The 15651-nt window shown below is 46.5% G+C and overlaps 1 protein-coding gene across 1 annotated transcript in view; it reads right to left on the bottom strand.

Moving 5' to 3' along the window:
* Tgm4 (transglutaminase 4) overlaps positions 1-13466 on the bottom strand; it is a 32005-nt gene extending 18539 nt beyond the window's left edge. The window contains exons 1-6 of the mRNA XM_021172316.3: positions 13436-13466; positions 7913-8086; positions 6851-6948; positions 3749-3860; positions 2258-2376; positions 484-585 (exon numbers count right to left, since the gene is read on the bottom strand). Coding sequence (XP_021027975.1) covers positions 484-585; positions 2258-2376; positions 3749-3860; positions 6851-6948; positions 7913-8086; positions 13436-13451 — 621 coding nt within the window. The 5' untranslated portion in view covers positions 13452-13466. The remainder of the gene's footprint in view (positions 1-483; positions 586-2257; positions 2377-3748; positions 3861-6850; positions 6949-7912; positions 8087-13435) is intronic.
* Between the last annotated feature and the right edge of the window lie 2185 nt (positions 13467-15651).

Below are 15651 nucleotides of genomic sequence, written 5' to 3'. Positions count from 1 at the left end.
GATTGGCAAATCAGTACTACTTGGTATGTTGGGCTAAGGTAGCTGACTTAGCTTATGAGTTTATTATTCAATAAATTCTGACACTGTGGGAAGACAAACATGTCTTGTGTGTCTCTATCACAGTGCATTCATGACAGTGTTCATCCCAGCTGTGGCCAGGCTTGCAGGAGGGAGAAGACCTCGAATATTTATACCATCTCTGAATGACTGAAAAAGCCATTTTCCTAAGGTCAACTTAGAAGTGCCAAAGTTGGCCTCCTGAGCACAAGTTTGAAAACCTGTGCTCAGAAGGACAATGGCAGACATACATTCCTTGGTAGTTTTGACTGACTGCTCAGCCACAGCTCCCTGTGCGCTCCATGTAGAGCAGCTTATTGTTTACAGGGAAAGCTAAATCAGCTGAGCAGCTGTTGATGGACCACAATCGCATTTACTGTATAGATGTCCAGGAGTCTGGATGTAGAACCCGGCCTCTCCACATACCATAGTACAGATGGCCCTGGACACAAGCACTGGGTTCTGCATCTCATTGTTCTCCAACTGGAACAACAAGTTGAAGCAGCAGCTCAGGATGTGCTTCTCAAACTGTCATGGAGATAAAGAAAGATATCAAGAGTCTGCTGTGTCAGACGAGAAGCCACCCCAACTAATTTGCATTGCTTTTAGGGGTATCTCATCTACCAAGTAAGGGAACTTGCCCGCAGTCTCCCACAGATCCTGCACATTCCACAGTAGAAGCCATTTAAACAACTAGACACAAGGCAACAGTTAAAGACATCTAAAGGCTCACAGAGCACAGACGCTGAAAAGACAAACACAGGGGACTGAGGAGACGGCTCTCTGATAAAATGCACAAAATATAGAAAGAGGTTTTAATATCACAGGAAAAACTCCTCGGAACTCAAGTTAGATAAATGAAACAAGCTGTCAAAACTGTGTACAAGAAATATTATCTCAACTTCGTTAGTATTAGTAATAAAAAATGAATGGGGAGGGGTGCTGGAGCACTTGTTGTTCTGACAGGAGACCTGGGGTCAACTCCCAGTACCCACACAGTGGCTCACAGCCAGTTCCAGGAGATCCAATGCCCTCTTCTGGCCTCCACAGGGACCAGGCAAGCACACAGTGCACACACATACATACAAAAAAATACACATAAAACATTCAAAACAAAAAATAGGGAAGGCAGGATAGTTTAGTGGTAAAGATGCCTGAATTTGATCCTCAGGCTCCACCCCATAGAAAGAGGAAATTGACTCTTGAAAGTGGTTCTGACCACATACACACAACACACACACACACACACACACACACACACACACACACGGTAGCATGTGTGCATGTAGGGTAGAAGGTCTGAGGCCAGTGCAGGGTTTGAAACCTACCAAAATCAACAATCCCTGAGTTTGAAAACTCACCAATCCCTGAGTTCAAAATCTCACCAATCCCTGGGCTCTGCTTGAAATCTCACAAATCTCCACTCTGGTAATATTCAACCTGAAAAGCTCTGCCCCCAAGAAAGTCTATCTAAAGCCTGCCTCCTGCTCAATTCCTCATTGTTTCTTACCGGAGCAGAGACAGCCACCCTTTTATGTCTCAGTAAATCTCCTGTGTGAGGTTTGTTGTGCGGTGTGACTTTGTGGTATTCCTTGGCTGTAGACTGCCAGAATACCTTACCCTGCAGAGCTGTAACACTCACAGTGACACCCATACACAATAGTTTAAAGCGAATTACTCTATAAACTGCAGAGTTGTTGCTAAGGGAACCTGCCACCTCAGTAAATGTTCTATGGTTCCTTTTTTGTTCCTCCCCCTCTCCACTTGGTGTTTGTTTATCTTAGGTCTTATTAGTTTTGTTGCTTTATTGAAACTGGGTCTATGTAGCCTCAGCTGTCTTAGACTCATTCTCATAGAGATCTATCTGCCTATGAGTGCTGGGATTAAAGGCACCTGGCTCATATAGGTATATTGAGACAAATTGTTACCACTTACCCTATGCTGACTTCAGATTCAACCTCTCTTGTACTTATATTACAGGTATGCACCAGCAAACCTGGTCTGTGTATCTTGTGATAAGCATTACTGGAGAGCAGGGTCTGTGGAGCTTAGTCCTTTCAGGCCAGTTTCACACTTGTGAGGCTAGTGTTTCAGCTGAGGTGAACCCACTTTCCTCCACAGCCTTTGTTTGATAGCCACTAAGAAAGAAGTGGTTTATCAAGTGTGCCTGGTGCAGCCACAAGAAGACAATCTGTATTACCTGACCAAAGGTCCAGGGCTTCTCTTTAATTTGTTTGGCGAAACCCATGTACATGTATCCAGTGTCATTAAGGATGTACTCTGCTCGTTCTTCCTCACTAGCCATGAAGACACTGTCGTCTGGAGCAAGACCACACACACATGTTACTGGCCACCCCTGAGACAGAGGCAGGTATACCATAAGGTTGGGACAACACATGTAGGGGGCATGGACACAGGAAGCAGAAAGGATCACAGCAATACATTGTACGTGGAAAATACAAAGACCCAGATGCAGTGGGTCATGCCTTGCCCCCAGCACTTGGGAGGCTGAGGCACGTGGTTCCCTAGAACTCTGAGGCCAGCCCAGTTTACACTGAGGGTTCTAGGACAGCCAGGGCTACACAGAATGACTCTGTCTCAAAAGCAAAAATAAAGAGAAAAATGAAGAACTTCCAAAGTACATCTTGAACCAGATGTAAGGCTCATTCACTGGAAAACTGTGGTGAAATGTGAACATGATCAAAATTGTCATTAAGTAAATCAGAAGCCCTTAATAAAAGAAAGATTCCAAGAGCTGGAGAGATGGCTCCACAGTTAAGAGCACTTGTTCTTGCAGAGGCCCCAAGTTCCATTCCCAGCATCCACAGAGTGGCTTGCAACCATCCATAACTCCAATTCCATATACACACACATGCACATTCATGAATGTGTGCACACTCACACACATGCACATGTATACTTGCACTCACGTGCATACACACACACACACATGAGCACACACTAATTTAAGTGTTAGAGTTAAACAAACAAGGCTGCGGGGCAAGTGTGAGGTAAGATCAGAGTACATGTCTCAGGTCCAGAGTTTCTGGAGCAACACTGGTGTATTTTTTTTTTTTTAAAAAAATGGAGGACACATTTGGATGGATAGGGAAGGCATGTGTGGGGGATCTGGAGGAAGTTGGAGTAGGAAGGTTAATATTATCCAACCATATTGACAAAGCTCTCAGAGAACTAACAAAGACTGAGCAAGATTAATTTAAAATTAAAATATTAATAAAAAATTGAACTAAAAGGTATTCTTGAGTGACATCTCAAGGGTAGCCACAGGGAGGAATAAGGTGGCAGAAGAGCCACATTTGCAGATGAGAGGAGCCACTGTTAAAATTCAAGTCCCACCCTAGAGTTGTGAAGGAAGGAGTTACAATGGCTCCCAGAAGACTCTGAACAGGGCTAGAAGCAGACGCTGGCTGGGTTTGGCAGGGCAGTGAGGATAAGCTGAAAAGGCAGAAGAGACATGGGTCCGTGGGCTTGGCCACCAGAGGATCTTCTAGGCATACACTAACTGTGCCTGGTCATGTCTTTCAGCTGGTTGGAGAATATCAAGGAACAAAGAAGGGCTCAGGGACTCTGCACTGCAAACCCGGTGCAAGCATGGGTACATCTTGTGGAGTCACACAAGGCCTGTACATGAAAGGGACACATCCCACAGCAGAACTGAACTCCTACTTACCTGAGCACCACGGATTGAAGAGAAGGTAGAATAGTCCAGCTTTATACTCGTTCACCCTCATCTTGTACTTTCCCACTACGGCGTCAGCAGCACTGATGACATTCAGAATAACCTGCATGAAGCACAAGACATGGTACACTCCCTCTTTCCTGACTCAGCTCTGAAACCTCTGAAGCCTTCAAGAAGAATCATCAGCCCCAACAGATCGTTCTCTCTGGGCTCAGACCAGCAATCAGGGCTACCCCAGTGTGAACAGATCCGACAACCCACCAGGCAGGAAGGTCTAGCAAGTCCCCCAGAGTGACAGACAAACTTGGGTCTACAGCTCATAGGTGTTGTTCATTCCAAGCTTTATTCTCTTCGTGCCTGCGTGCAGATGGCGCCACCTCCCAGATCATAGGGTAGATCCTCCGGCTGTGGTTGAAAAGGGCCTGTTCTCTACAGGGCCTGCATACTGCTCACAGTAGAGCACTTGCCTACACGCTGGAAGCCCTAGATCTACTTTAGTCCTGCAGTTCATCGAGCATCTTCAAAGGCACCCAGACTGCTGTCCGTGCCTTAGGGTAAGTAGTGACTGGACAGAAAATTAAGACATAGACAGTGCTTCAGCAGCACTAAGAATTTTATTTCCCATCATTGCCACACAATCCATTGTCTTCCAAATCTACAGGATACTTGTGACTAGAAGGTGTCTTTTAGGAACAATGGCAGCCAGTTCTAACGCTAGCTCTGTCTTCTACTAGCTGAATGGTGTTGCTACTTTCTTATTTTCTCATGTTCATCGGTCTCCTTGCTTAAAAACTTGCTAACCCCCTTCCCATCTCCCTGGAGTGGTTGTGCGAATTAAATGAGTAACACATACTCAAGGCAGTAAGAAGGAGATGAAGCCTCCTGGAAGGTAAGATGTCCCCACCACAACCCATAGTGACACGTGGCTGTCTTGATTAGGATCTGTTCCATGAGAAAGTATTCCTGAGCACCAACAAGACAGTGGGGACAAAGTCCCTCCCCAGTACTTAGGTGGCAGAACTCTGGGCTACTAAGACCTTTCCCGTGTGTCCCTCAACAGCATTCATTACCAAGCAACACAGGAAGCTCAGCCTGCCATGGCATAGGTAATGCTAGGATCCCTGGCCTGCACAGGCCCTACATAGGTGTTCATATACTTGATTTTTTTTTTTTTTAAATAGCAGCAGGCTGGAGAGATGGTTCATTGGTTAAAGATCCAAATTGCTCTCATAGAGAATCTGAGTTCAACTCCCAGAACCCAAGTAAGGCTGCTCACAGCTACCTGTAACACCAGATCCATGGGGCCCAGTGCCTCGAGCACTCGGCTCACACACACACACACACACTTGATACACACCACACAGACACACACACACAGACACACACACAGACACACACACAGACACACACACAGACACACACACACTTGATACACACATATCCTCCCCATGGAAATTTACAATTCACTTCCTTTATGGGTGTTGTTAAAAATAAACAATTTTAATAAATAAACAATTTTAAATTAAAAAAAAGTTAAACAGTGCCTTTTGTGTGAAGAAATTTAGCCCATTCCTACCCAATTTTCACCTCTGCACAGGTGCCATTCCCACCAGCTCCAAAATCAAAACTGAGGTTCTTAGAGAAGGAGAATGAACCTAAGGCCTTCTCCTAGAGAGCTGTCATGAATGCCTGAAAACACAAAATGTGGCTACAAATTGGAAATGGGAGCTTTGATTATGGCCAGAAGGAAAGGAATGGAGAGAAGTGAGAGAAACTGAGGGGGACTGAGGATCAGGGTGACAGAGGTGTGGGGGAAACTGAGGGGGGCTGAGGACCAGGGATGCAGGAGTGTGGGGGAAACTGAGGGGGGCTGAGAACCAGGGGTACAGAGGTATGGGGGAAACTGAGGGGGGCTGAGGACCAGGGATGCAGGAGTGTGGGGGAAACTGAGGGGGGTTGAGAACCAGGGGTACAGGGGAAACTGAGGGGGGCTGAGAACCAGGGGGACAGAGGTATAGGGAAAATTGAGGGGGGCTGAGAACCAGCAGTACAGGGGTAAGGGGGAAAATTGAGGGGGGCAGAGAACCAGGGGAACAGAGGTATGGGGGAAACTGAGGGGGTGAGAACCAGGGGGACAGAGGTATGGGGGAAACTGAGGGGGGGGCTGAGGACCAGGTCCACTTACTCATTTGCCAACTACAAATTCTGCTTTTGGAAAACTAGAAAATCATTGCTGTTTTTAAATCTTGGAATTAACCTAGCAATGGGATCTGTAGGCTGTGTCCTACAGGAAGTAGCCCATAACCAGTTCAGAGATCTAGCTAAGAGGTGGTGATAGTTGGTAGTGGGTTTCCAACAGTGGAAATATAGACAAATCAGCTTTACAAAGAACGTCAAAGAAGCTATCACCAGCCCATGCACTTGAGCAACCACTAAACAAAGGAACATCAGTAAAGTTGTCAAGTTTTGCTAAGAGAAGGGGATGAGAAGCCATGCATCTCCATCTTCATTTGAGTTTAAACACAGCAGAAACCTCTGAGGGAAGAATGGACAGCTGTGCTTGTGGGAAGACATGTTATTTTTTTCTTCTTTCCTTCTGCTCTCCCTCCCTCCACCCCTCCATCTCTCCTCTCCTTCCCTCTCTCCTGTCTCTATCCCTCTGACTCTGTTTCTCCTCTACCCTCTCTCTTTGAGTCAGGGTCTCTATAGCCCTGGCTATCCTGGAACTCACTGCAGACCAACCAGGCTGGTCAGGAACTCACAAAAATCTTCCTGCCTCTGTCTCCAGAGAGGGCAGGAAAGAAAGGCACGCACCACTCTGGCTCCGATGGATTACTCTTATTCATTTTCCTCTGTTTATTTCCTCCAGTGAATATAAATGAAAACAAGAGCTATGCAAGCCATCTGTCTAGTCAGAGTCACTGTGTGCTTATGGGTAAGCAAAAGGGATCTGATGTACCCAGAGCCATGGCTATGGGTAGGAAGCATCATTACACAATTGGACAGCCAGGAAGGGGTAAACAGGAGATTCTCAGTTGAGTCAGAGAACTATTCAAAAACCACCAGACAGTACCCCAACACTATGGTCCTCACCTCTATGCCAGACTGTTTGGCAATTTTCACCTGCCATCCCTTAGAACGGTAGGATGTCATCGGATCAAGCTCCACCATGTAGGGTGGGTATCTCTGTCCTGGAAACACCAATAGGAAAGTGAGTCTTGACACCAACCCCAGTATGGCATCTTTGCCTACCTACCACTCCTTCACAGCTCCTGGTGTGCAGCCCTCAATTGTTGGTTGGTCCCTCTGCCTTGACAGGACTCATGGTCTTCCTCCACCTTGGCTATCTGGGTTGCAGTTTGTTCAAATTAGGCAAGGCTACCCCATCTATATCCTTGCCTATAACCCTAGCACCTTTTGCATGTCTCTATCTGTTTTGTTAAATTGTTTAGCCCTGCCTAGTATAGTCACTACAACATGAATTAAACTAATGATCTTCCTGCCAAAATGCAGTATGTGGGTATGTGTACGTGTATGTGTGTGTGTGTGTGTGTGTGTGTGTGTGTATGCCAGAGGTCAACATTGAAGGTTTTCCTAGTCACTCGACATCTTTTTGTTTTGTTTTGTTTTGTTTTTGTTTTTTTGAAACAAGCCCTCTCACTCAACTTGGAGCTCACCAATTAGCCTATGCTGACTGGTCTGTGAGTTCTAGGATCAGGCTGTCTACAGCTCCACCAAATAAGCACCGTACTTCTTGGTTTTCACATGGGTGACTGGGGACACAATCTCAGGGCCTTCTGCTGTGTGACAGGAATCACTGACTAGAGTATCTCCTCAGCCCCTCAGGTTTTGATTGCTATTATGATTTACCTCAAGCCCACCGAGCTACGGTGTCAGCAAACAGTCCTGCAGGTCATCTCTACAACATGTTCCAGATCCCTCAGTCTGCTCTGACTTTTCCCTGGCTATCTCCGCTGCTTGGCCAAGGGTTTGACCAACTGCAGCATCAGTGATTAATGCAGCTCTCAGACCGTACTCAGCATGGGGAAGCTAAGGTCTTGGGATCAAAGTCACTCTTGGTCATCGCACATTTATAAACCTTTGGTCCAACCCTCCCTCCTGCTCCTGGGGCTGGGGCTGGGGCTGGGGCCTCACCGGAAGTGAATGTCACCTTCAGTTCGTCCTGAGGTTGGAGAGGTCGGTTCACTATCACCTTCAGAGTGAATATCTGTCCACGCCTCAGCACGAGCTTCTTGGTCTGGTACTGGGCCGTGTGGTGAGCAGCAGAATTCAGCATTCTCTCCATATTCACAGCATAAATGATAAGCACTGTTAGCACACAGTGGGAAGACACAAACAAGGTTAACGCCTAACCGACAGCTCAGGGAGGGGAAGAGGGGGATCCTTGTCCTATCCCTGGGTGCCATGATAATCTGAGATTTGGTGTCTGTGGTGACTTGAATAGGAATGAATTTATATGTTTGAATGGTTGACCCATAGGGAGTGGGCCACTATTGGGAGGTGTGATCTTGTTGGAGGAAGTATGTCACTACGTCAGTCAGTGGGCTTTAAAGTCTCATATGCTCAAGCTATGCCCAGTGTTGCACACAATCACTTCTGCTGCCCTTGGATGAAGATGTAGAACTCTCAGATCCGGCTCCAGCACCACGTCGGCCCACATGCTGTCATGATAATAACTAACTAACCTCTGAAACTGTAAGCCAGCCCCAATGAAATGTTTTCATTTATAAGAGTTGCCATGGTCATAATGTCTCTTCACAGCAATGGGAACTCTAACTAAGACAGTCTCCTTTCTTTAAATTGGTTGTGTGCATATTGTCCTCACAAGATATGGAGGACCGAGCTGACAGATGGAAGTCATAACCCTGCTGGGCACTCCCACCAGTAGCTGCTAAGAGGTGTCCCTACTGCTCACCCTCCCAGGTCTGTAAACTGGTTCCTGGATGCTATCGAGGAGTGTGTGTGTGTGTGTGGGGGGGGGCGTTTGACTGCTCTCCATCTCTGTCAGCCCAGCTGTTGGACTACTGCAAATGAGACAACACCATGAGGTGGGAGTTCACACCCCAAAGAGGATGGTAGACTATAAAGTTGCCAGACTCGGCCTTTTTATCCAAACAGTTGTGGCTCCAAGAACTCCTATGATCCAGTGAAGGGGCCCAGGGCAGCGTGGAGGGAATCAGCATCCTCTTCCCACTGAGTCCCTTCTCTAGTTTGCTTCTGCCTAGGAGCTCAACTGGTGAAGGAAATGCCTCGTCCTTTCTGGGTGCAGTCTCTCTCTCTCTCTCTCTCTCTCTCTCTCTCATACAACCTGCTTGGTCCATGGAATGTTATCCATATGTATATCTTTTCAGGGCTGACCAGTTGGTATAATTGGTGTGCTCTTCCCTGGGGAAGACTGTTTCGCCTGTTCTCCAGCATTCTTTAGTTGCCTGTAGTTCTTCCTATGGCGTTGAGGCCTCGTGAGCTTCTCTCTATCCACATGGACATGGCCCTTGGTGTTTATTCTTGTTCAAGCCCTGTTTAGGCAGTCACACTGCTGAGACTTCATGGGTCTAGCTTCTGATATTTGTAGGAAACTTCACAGCTAACTTTTGCTTCTCTGGCTCTTAGAATCTTAACAATCCCTCTTCCTCTGTGATCCCCGAGCCTAAGGTGTAGTAGGAGTTTCTCTGTCTTGTATCAGTTAGAACCGGATAGAGGCTCAGTTCTCAGTTCCAATGTGCCATGCTGCCATGGCACATACTGGAAACACCTGGGTGAGTTATCAAACCTATTGAGATGCACTTCTAAATTGATGTGAAGGGACCAGGTGGATCACATGGACCTGAGGTTAAGTTGGAGAATGTCTGTCCCCCAGTGACTGTTGAAGGAAGACAGCAGTGTCTTAGATGTCTAAGAGAGCCTGGGTTAATAGGCCACCCAGGTGATGAGAAGAGGTTTCTCTAGAATCACTGCTTCTGTGGATCCAGAACCCCTTGGGAAGCACTGGCTTCAACTGCAATTGTATGGTGAGGTGAAATGACCCAAGGTACAGGGGTTTCCCCAGCTCCAAAGGGCTCCCAGCATTCAGGATGAGTTTCTGCAGACTCCAGAGATACAACCTGAGCTTCCTCCACTCCTTGCCTGGGGCTGAAGATTAACAGGAGATCAGAAACACCAAAGAAAAACTTGTTTTACTGGGATAGTCAATGCTGGTTAGCTGGAGCTGAGAGAGAAGCAGCAGTTAAGAAGAGACCAGCATCGCTGAGGATCACAAACCTGGGAACATTTCCTCAGGGGCAGTACACTGAACCTGTGGTCCGAGGGACGAAAGCTGCATCTCAGGCTGGCAGTTGAGCCTGACAGTTTAAGAGTCTCCCATGGTTTTGAAGGCATGAATGGGCCATGGAGCTCAGCTGAGGCATGCCACTGGGGAAGACGTAGTTAGTCTCAGTAGTAGTGAAAACCCCAGAACTGAAGAGGTCATGGAGAGAAGTTGAGGTTTGGGCCATGTGGCAGGGTTCGAGTCCATGAAGAGAACCCAGGAGAAGCTATTGGTGAGAGTTGAGCTCAGTTGCACTGGGCACCAGAGCATTTTGGATGTGAGTACATGGGAGAGCCACACAAAACAGTGGCAGCTGTGGGGTAGAGTTGGCTTGAACCTAGAACAAACTGCACGTGCTATGGATGGTAGACAGAGAAGTAGGTTTGCCAAGTCCTTTGAAGCTCAGAGGGTCATGAGTGAGTCCCACATAGGGTGCTTTCCTGATCAGTGGCTGGTGTGGGAGATCCACATTAACTATGGGCAGTGATACCCCTGGGCTTATGGCCTTAGGTGTTATAAGAAAGCAGTAGGGGCAAGCCACAAGGAGCATGCTAGTAAGTAGCACTCCTCCATGGCCTCTGCATCAGCTCTTGTCTCCAGGATCCTGCACTGACTTCTCTGAGTGAAAGCTGTAGGCTGAAATAAACACATTTCTTCCTAAGTTGCTTTCAGTCATGGTATTTCATCACAGAGACAGAAATCCTAACTAAGACATTGTGCTCAGTGCCCCTCTGAGGCCACTGGGCATTCCTTGAGTCTTTATAGAACTGCTGTAGGCACAGGAGTTCCACTGAACACAGAAATTTTTAAGCTCTCCAAATCTTACCTCTTCTTGCAGAGGGCTGGGACCTCTTCACATTGGGAGTATAAACTGTTGTCCTAGGCACACAGGCCAAAGAGTTGTCACTGATTTAGAGCACAAACATCAATCCTCATCAAAGGAACTCATTTTCAGCCACGGTTTTACAGGATTTCCACAGAAAAGGTCCCAGTATTCTCTCCAAAGAAATCAAAGATTAAAAGCAGGCATGGCAGCTCGTTCAGTAATCTCCACACTCGGAAGGGTGGCAAGTTGAGGTCAGCCTGGGCTGCCAAAGTGAGTTCCAGACCAGGGCTACAGATTCTCAAATTGTGTCACCCCACATCCACCCCAAAAGAAAGTATGTTAAGAGGCTTTGAACGATGGCATATCTAAGTTTAAATACGCTAGGGACATAAGGAATTTAAAAAGGCTGTGGGAGGAGGAGCTATAGACATAGCTCAGTGGTTCAGGACACTTGCTTTTCCAAGGACTCAGGTTCGATTTTCAACACCCACATGGTGGTTCACAACCATCTGTAATCTCAGTCCCAGGGGATCAGACGCCATCTTCTGGCCTCCTTGGGCACCAGGCACACAAGTCATGCAAAGACATACATGCAAAGACATACATACATATAAAATAAAAAAAATTTAAATGAAAAAATTTTAAAAATATTTACCAGAAATACTTAAAATAACTTCTAAAATTAAAGTAGTTCTTGAAATTAAATATAGAGTGAAAGGAGCTGAAGAGATGGCTCAGCAGTTAAGAGCTCTAGCTGCTCTTGTAGATCAGAGTTTAATTCCTGACACCCACATGACAACTCACAACAGTCTATAACTCCAGTTCCAAGACCTACTGGGGTGCAGAGAAAGGAAGTGTCAGGAAAGGTTCTAGAAAGAGGATTGAAAACACCGGAGGAGAAACCTTCTGTTACTGTAACAAGCAAGCATTTATCTATGGCAGATGCAACTGCTGAGACACTCTGTAATGCCTGCTTCTGGAGAAGGGACTGGAGCCATGCACCCATGAGGGCTAGTTTTTGCAGTGACCAGTTATTACTTGTTACTGTTTGTGATGTTGTTGTTGTTGTTCCTAAGGAAATGGCTCATTCTCTCACCATGCTGAAAGTCCTCAGTCACCAGAGAGGACATGTCAAGTGTGTTAGGCCCTCCTCACACTGCTCCATCACTGGTGACCCTGAGCTTGCAGTCTTTTGCCATTTGCCTGAGGATTTCTCCCCTCATCATGCTGGCTGGACCAGGAAACTCCATACTTTTTCAAGTGGTTTTCTTGGTTAAGGTTTCTTTTTTTCATGATTCACTTTTTTTTTTTTATTTCATGTGCATTGGTGTCTTGCCTACATGTATATCTATGAGGATGTCTGACCCCCTGGAGCTGGAGTTACAGTGGTGGTGAGCTGCCATGTGGGTGCTGGGGTCCTCTGGAAGAGCAGTCAGTGCTCTTAACCACTGAGCCAACTCTCCAGCTCCTTAGTTAAGGTTCCTATTGCTGTGATGAAACACCATAACCAAAGCAGCTTTCAAAGGAAAGTGTTTATTTGGCTTACATATATATCCCCAGTCATAGTCTACTGAGGGAAGCCAAGGCAGGAACTCAAACCTCACAGGAACCGGAAGGCAGGAGCTGATACAGAGGCTGTGGAGGAGTGCTGTTTACTGGCTTGCCCCTCATGGCTTGCTCAGCCTGATTTCTTATAGACCCCAGGACTGCCTGATCATTGATAGCCCCACCCACAATGGGCTGGGCTCTCCCCATCCATCACTAATTAAGAAAATGCCATACAGGCTTGCCTACAAGGGGGACATGTTCTCACTTGTAGTTTCCTCCCTCTTAGATGAATCTAGCCTGTGTCAAGTTGACATAAAATCATCCAGCACAGTTGTCCTTAGTCATTTGCAAAGCACTTTCATAGACTTGTCTTTTTATTATGTCTGAGAAACCCCAAAGATACACTGCTACGTATGCAAACTTCAACTGGAACCGTCTCTCTGACCGGCAGATCCTCCCAGCAAGCACAGCCTTTACCAGGTCCCTGGCCCTGCTGTACTCCTCTTTTGGATGTGGACAAGCATTCAGCCATCTGAAGAGTCTCTGTGGCCTAGGAGCTACGCAGAATTATATTTTTCATTCAGTGTGTCACTCGAACTACACCCCTTTGCAGAACTCCAAAGCAGTCATTCCTTGCCTGACCCATGGCTCTGTATCCAGAACAAGGCTGCATGGCGTGTGGTGCCAGGTTGCAGAGAGCACTAACTGGCCCCCACAAAAGCTAATGTGGTCGGCGTGAGGGAGTGCAAGTGAAAAGTGATCAGCCATTCTTATTCTTGCAAGTATTTGGGGGAATTTCAGAATTCCTATGTATCTGAAAGTTTGGTTTTCTCCAATGAACAAGACAGCAAGCCATGGATTAGGTAAGAGGACAATGGCCCAGGCACCATGCCTTGAGGCAAGTGGCTGGATCAGAGGGCTGGACCCCAGCAGGTGCCCAGAAGGCCGAAGTACCACTGTGATGGTTCTACCCACTCACCATTCCTGGAGTCCATGGTCCTGCTACCTCTCTCTGCAGCCCTGTCAAGACTCTAGTCTAATGCCAAAGGCACTGCCAGAATCATTCTCAGAGCAGGATGTGGCCCCTTTTTATATGCTCCTGGGTTAGATGCAACCCTGCAGTGGCTGCCAAGGGGCGAGGCTTGGGGACTATATTGATCAGAAACAAAACCTTAATCATCTTCCATATCAGCCCTAGGAGGAAATGCTGGAGACAAGATGAGCCTACTTCAAAGGAAGGAGCACAGAGAATGGCGCCATGTATCTTCTGTGACCCCAGAAACATGGCACTGAAAGCCAGGATCCTGCGACCCCCCAGAGGAGCTGGGAAGAGCTTTACTGATTTCATGGCTTTTTCATTTTTTTAAAATAAGGGATGGCTAATGTTTTAATTTTTGTTTGTATTTTGAACGTATAATGCACATACGATTCAGGATTTTTCCGGTGTCCCCAACTACCAATGACCACTCTCTTTTAGACTTTGGCAGATGTACTGTGTCCACTGAGAATGTGTGTAAGCCTTACACCAATGGTTCTACATTTTACATCAGTGTGTTCTGCGTCTGCGGTGAGGATGTAGGTGCTGGAGACTTTGCTGTTCTCACGTGGCCGTCAGTCATTCTTCCCACAGTTGAGAAGCAGTTCCTCCCTTTCAGACTGCAGGGAAAAGCTCTCACATAGGCAATTCATCCTTAGAGTGTGTCTACAGGAAGAACCACAGGCCTTCTTGTGGAAATGTGACCCAAACATGCCATCTGTCTCATGGACTTCCATCTTTTATTTTCCTTAGGGATACCTATAAGGTCTTTTGTTTGTTTGGTGTGTACTTATGTGTGCATTAAGTGTATATGTGTATGTATGTTATACTTGCTTGTGCACATATGCCTGAAGGCTGGAAGTTAACGTGTTAAGGTGTTGCTTTCTAAAATTATCTACCTTTTAAATTTTTTAGTATTATTATCATCATTATTATTATTACTATTGTGCATATATGTATGCACATGCATGTATAGATGACCATGGAGGCCATAAAAGGTGTTGAATTCCCTGGAACTAGAGTTATAGGTGGTTGTGAGCCTCCAAGTATGGGTGTGGTAGGAACCAAACTTAGATCCTCTGCAAGAACAAAGGGTGTGTGTTTTTAACTGCTAAGCATCTCTCCAACCTGACTACATTATTATTTAGAGTCAAGGTTTCTCACTGAACTTAGAGCTCACTGTCTTCATCCTCTCCAGCACTGAGGATACAGGCATGCATCACCACGACCAGCTTTATATGGTTTCTTGAGATCACATTTTGCTGTGCTATGTGATCACCACTGAACTATCTCCCCGACCTCAGACTCGTTAACGTTTTAAATGATGTTAATTCTAGTGAAAAGCTATTTTGGCACAGCAGCAAAGGCCCCAGAGCAGGAGTAAGACCTAAAACCTCCTGAGCTCCAGCATCTAGTAACTGCTGTTGTGTCCTTAGAAAGTTGTCTCCATGGATATCAGAGAGCTTTCTGGCACCGACAGCCTGAGAAGCTTCATCTGCAGATCTTAACTCATCCTTAAGGGCTCTCGCGCTGACAAAGGGACAGCCTGTCTCTGCAGGTTCTCTCTGCAGGTTTTACACCCTGATTTCAGGCCAAGGATATTATCAAGAGATGTACTTTTCTATTTCTTTTCATATCATCAGAATGTAGGACCATGTGCATGAATTACATAAAATTGAGCTGTTCAACATTTGAATCAGAAAGGAAAAAGTCCTGACCCAGGAACCATAGGGTCTGTGCTCCAGGCACTTCTGAGGGACCTCAGCAGCGTAAGCTTTCTCTAGTATCTTCTGGGCCAGAAACCCAGGGTACCAGGGTGAGAGCAGATGTATCCATAGAGAACAGACTTGGGGTCAGACCCACTGAGTGGTGTCATATGAGGAATCCAACCAGCTTCTCTCCTTCTGACCGCATTGAGCTGGCTCTGACTTTGTCTATCTGGCATCTCACTATTACCTGGTGCTTCGGGTCACACTAAACAGTAACAGCTGGTTACAGGCCACAGAAGCTCTCACCATACAGAACTGCTCTTCCTGCTGTACCAAGGCCTGGTGATAAAGCATGGCATGTCATCTTCATACCCTTTGTTCTGCTCAGAGAAGCGATGAGGTGTGGATCCCACCAGGGACAGACGGTTCTGAATGCAGCTTCCTAGGAAA

This window comes from Mus caroli, unplaced genomic scaffold (genome assembly GCF_978045245.1).
Source record: "Mus caroli unplaced genomic scaffold, Mus_caroli_1 scaffold_11, whole genome shotgun sequence".
NCBI classification, from domain to species: Eukaryota; Metazoa; Chordata; class Mammalia; order Rodentia; family Muridae; genus Mus; species Mus caroli.
Note: the sequence above shows the minus strand (reverse complement) of the source record. Positions and strands in the feature narration are given on the sequence as shown.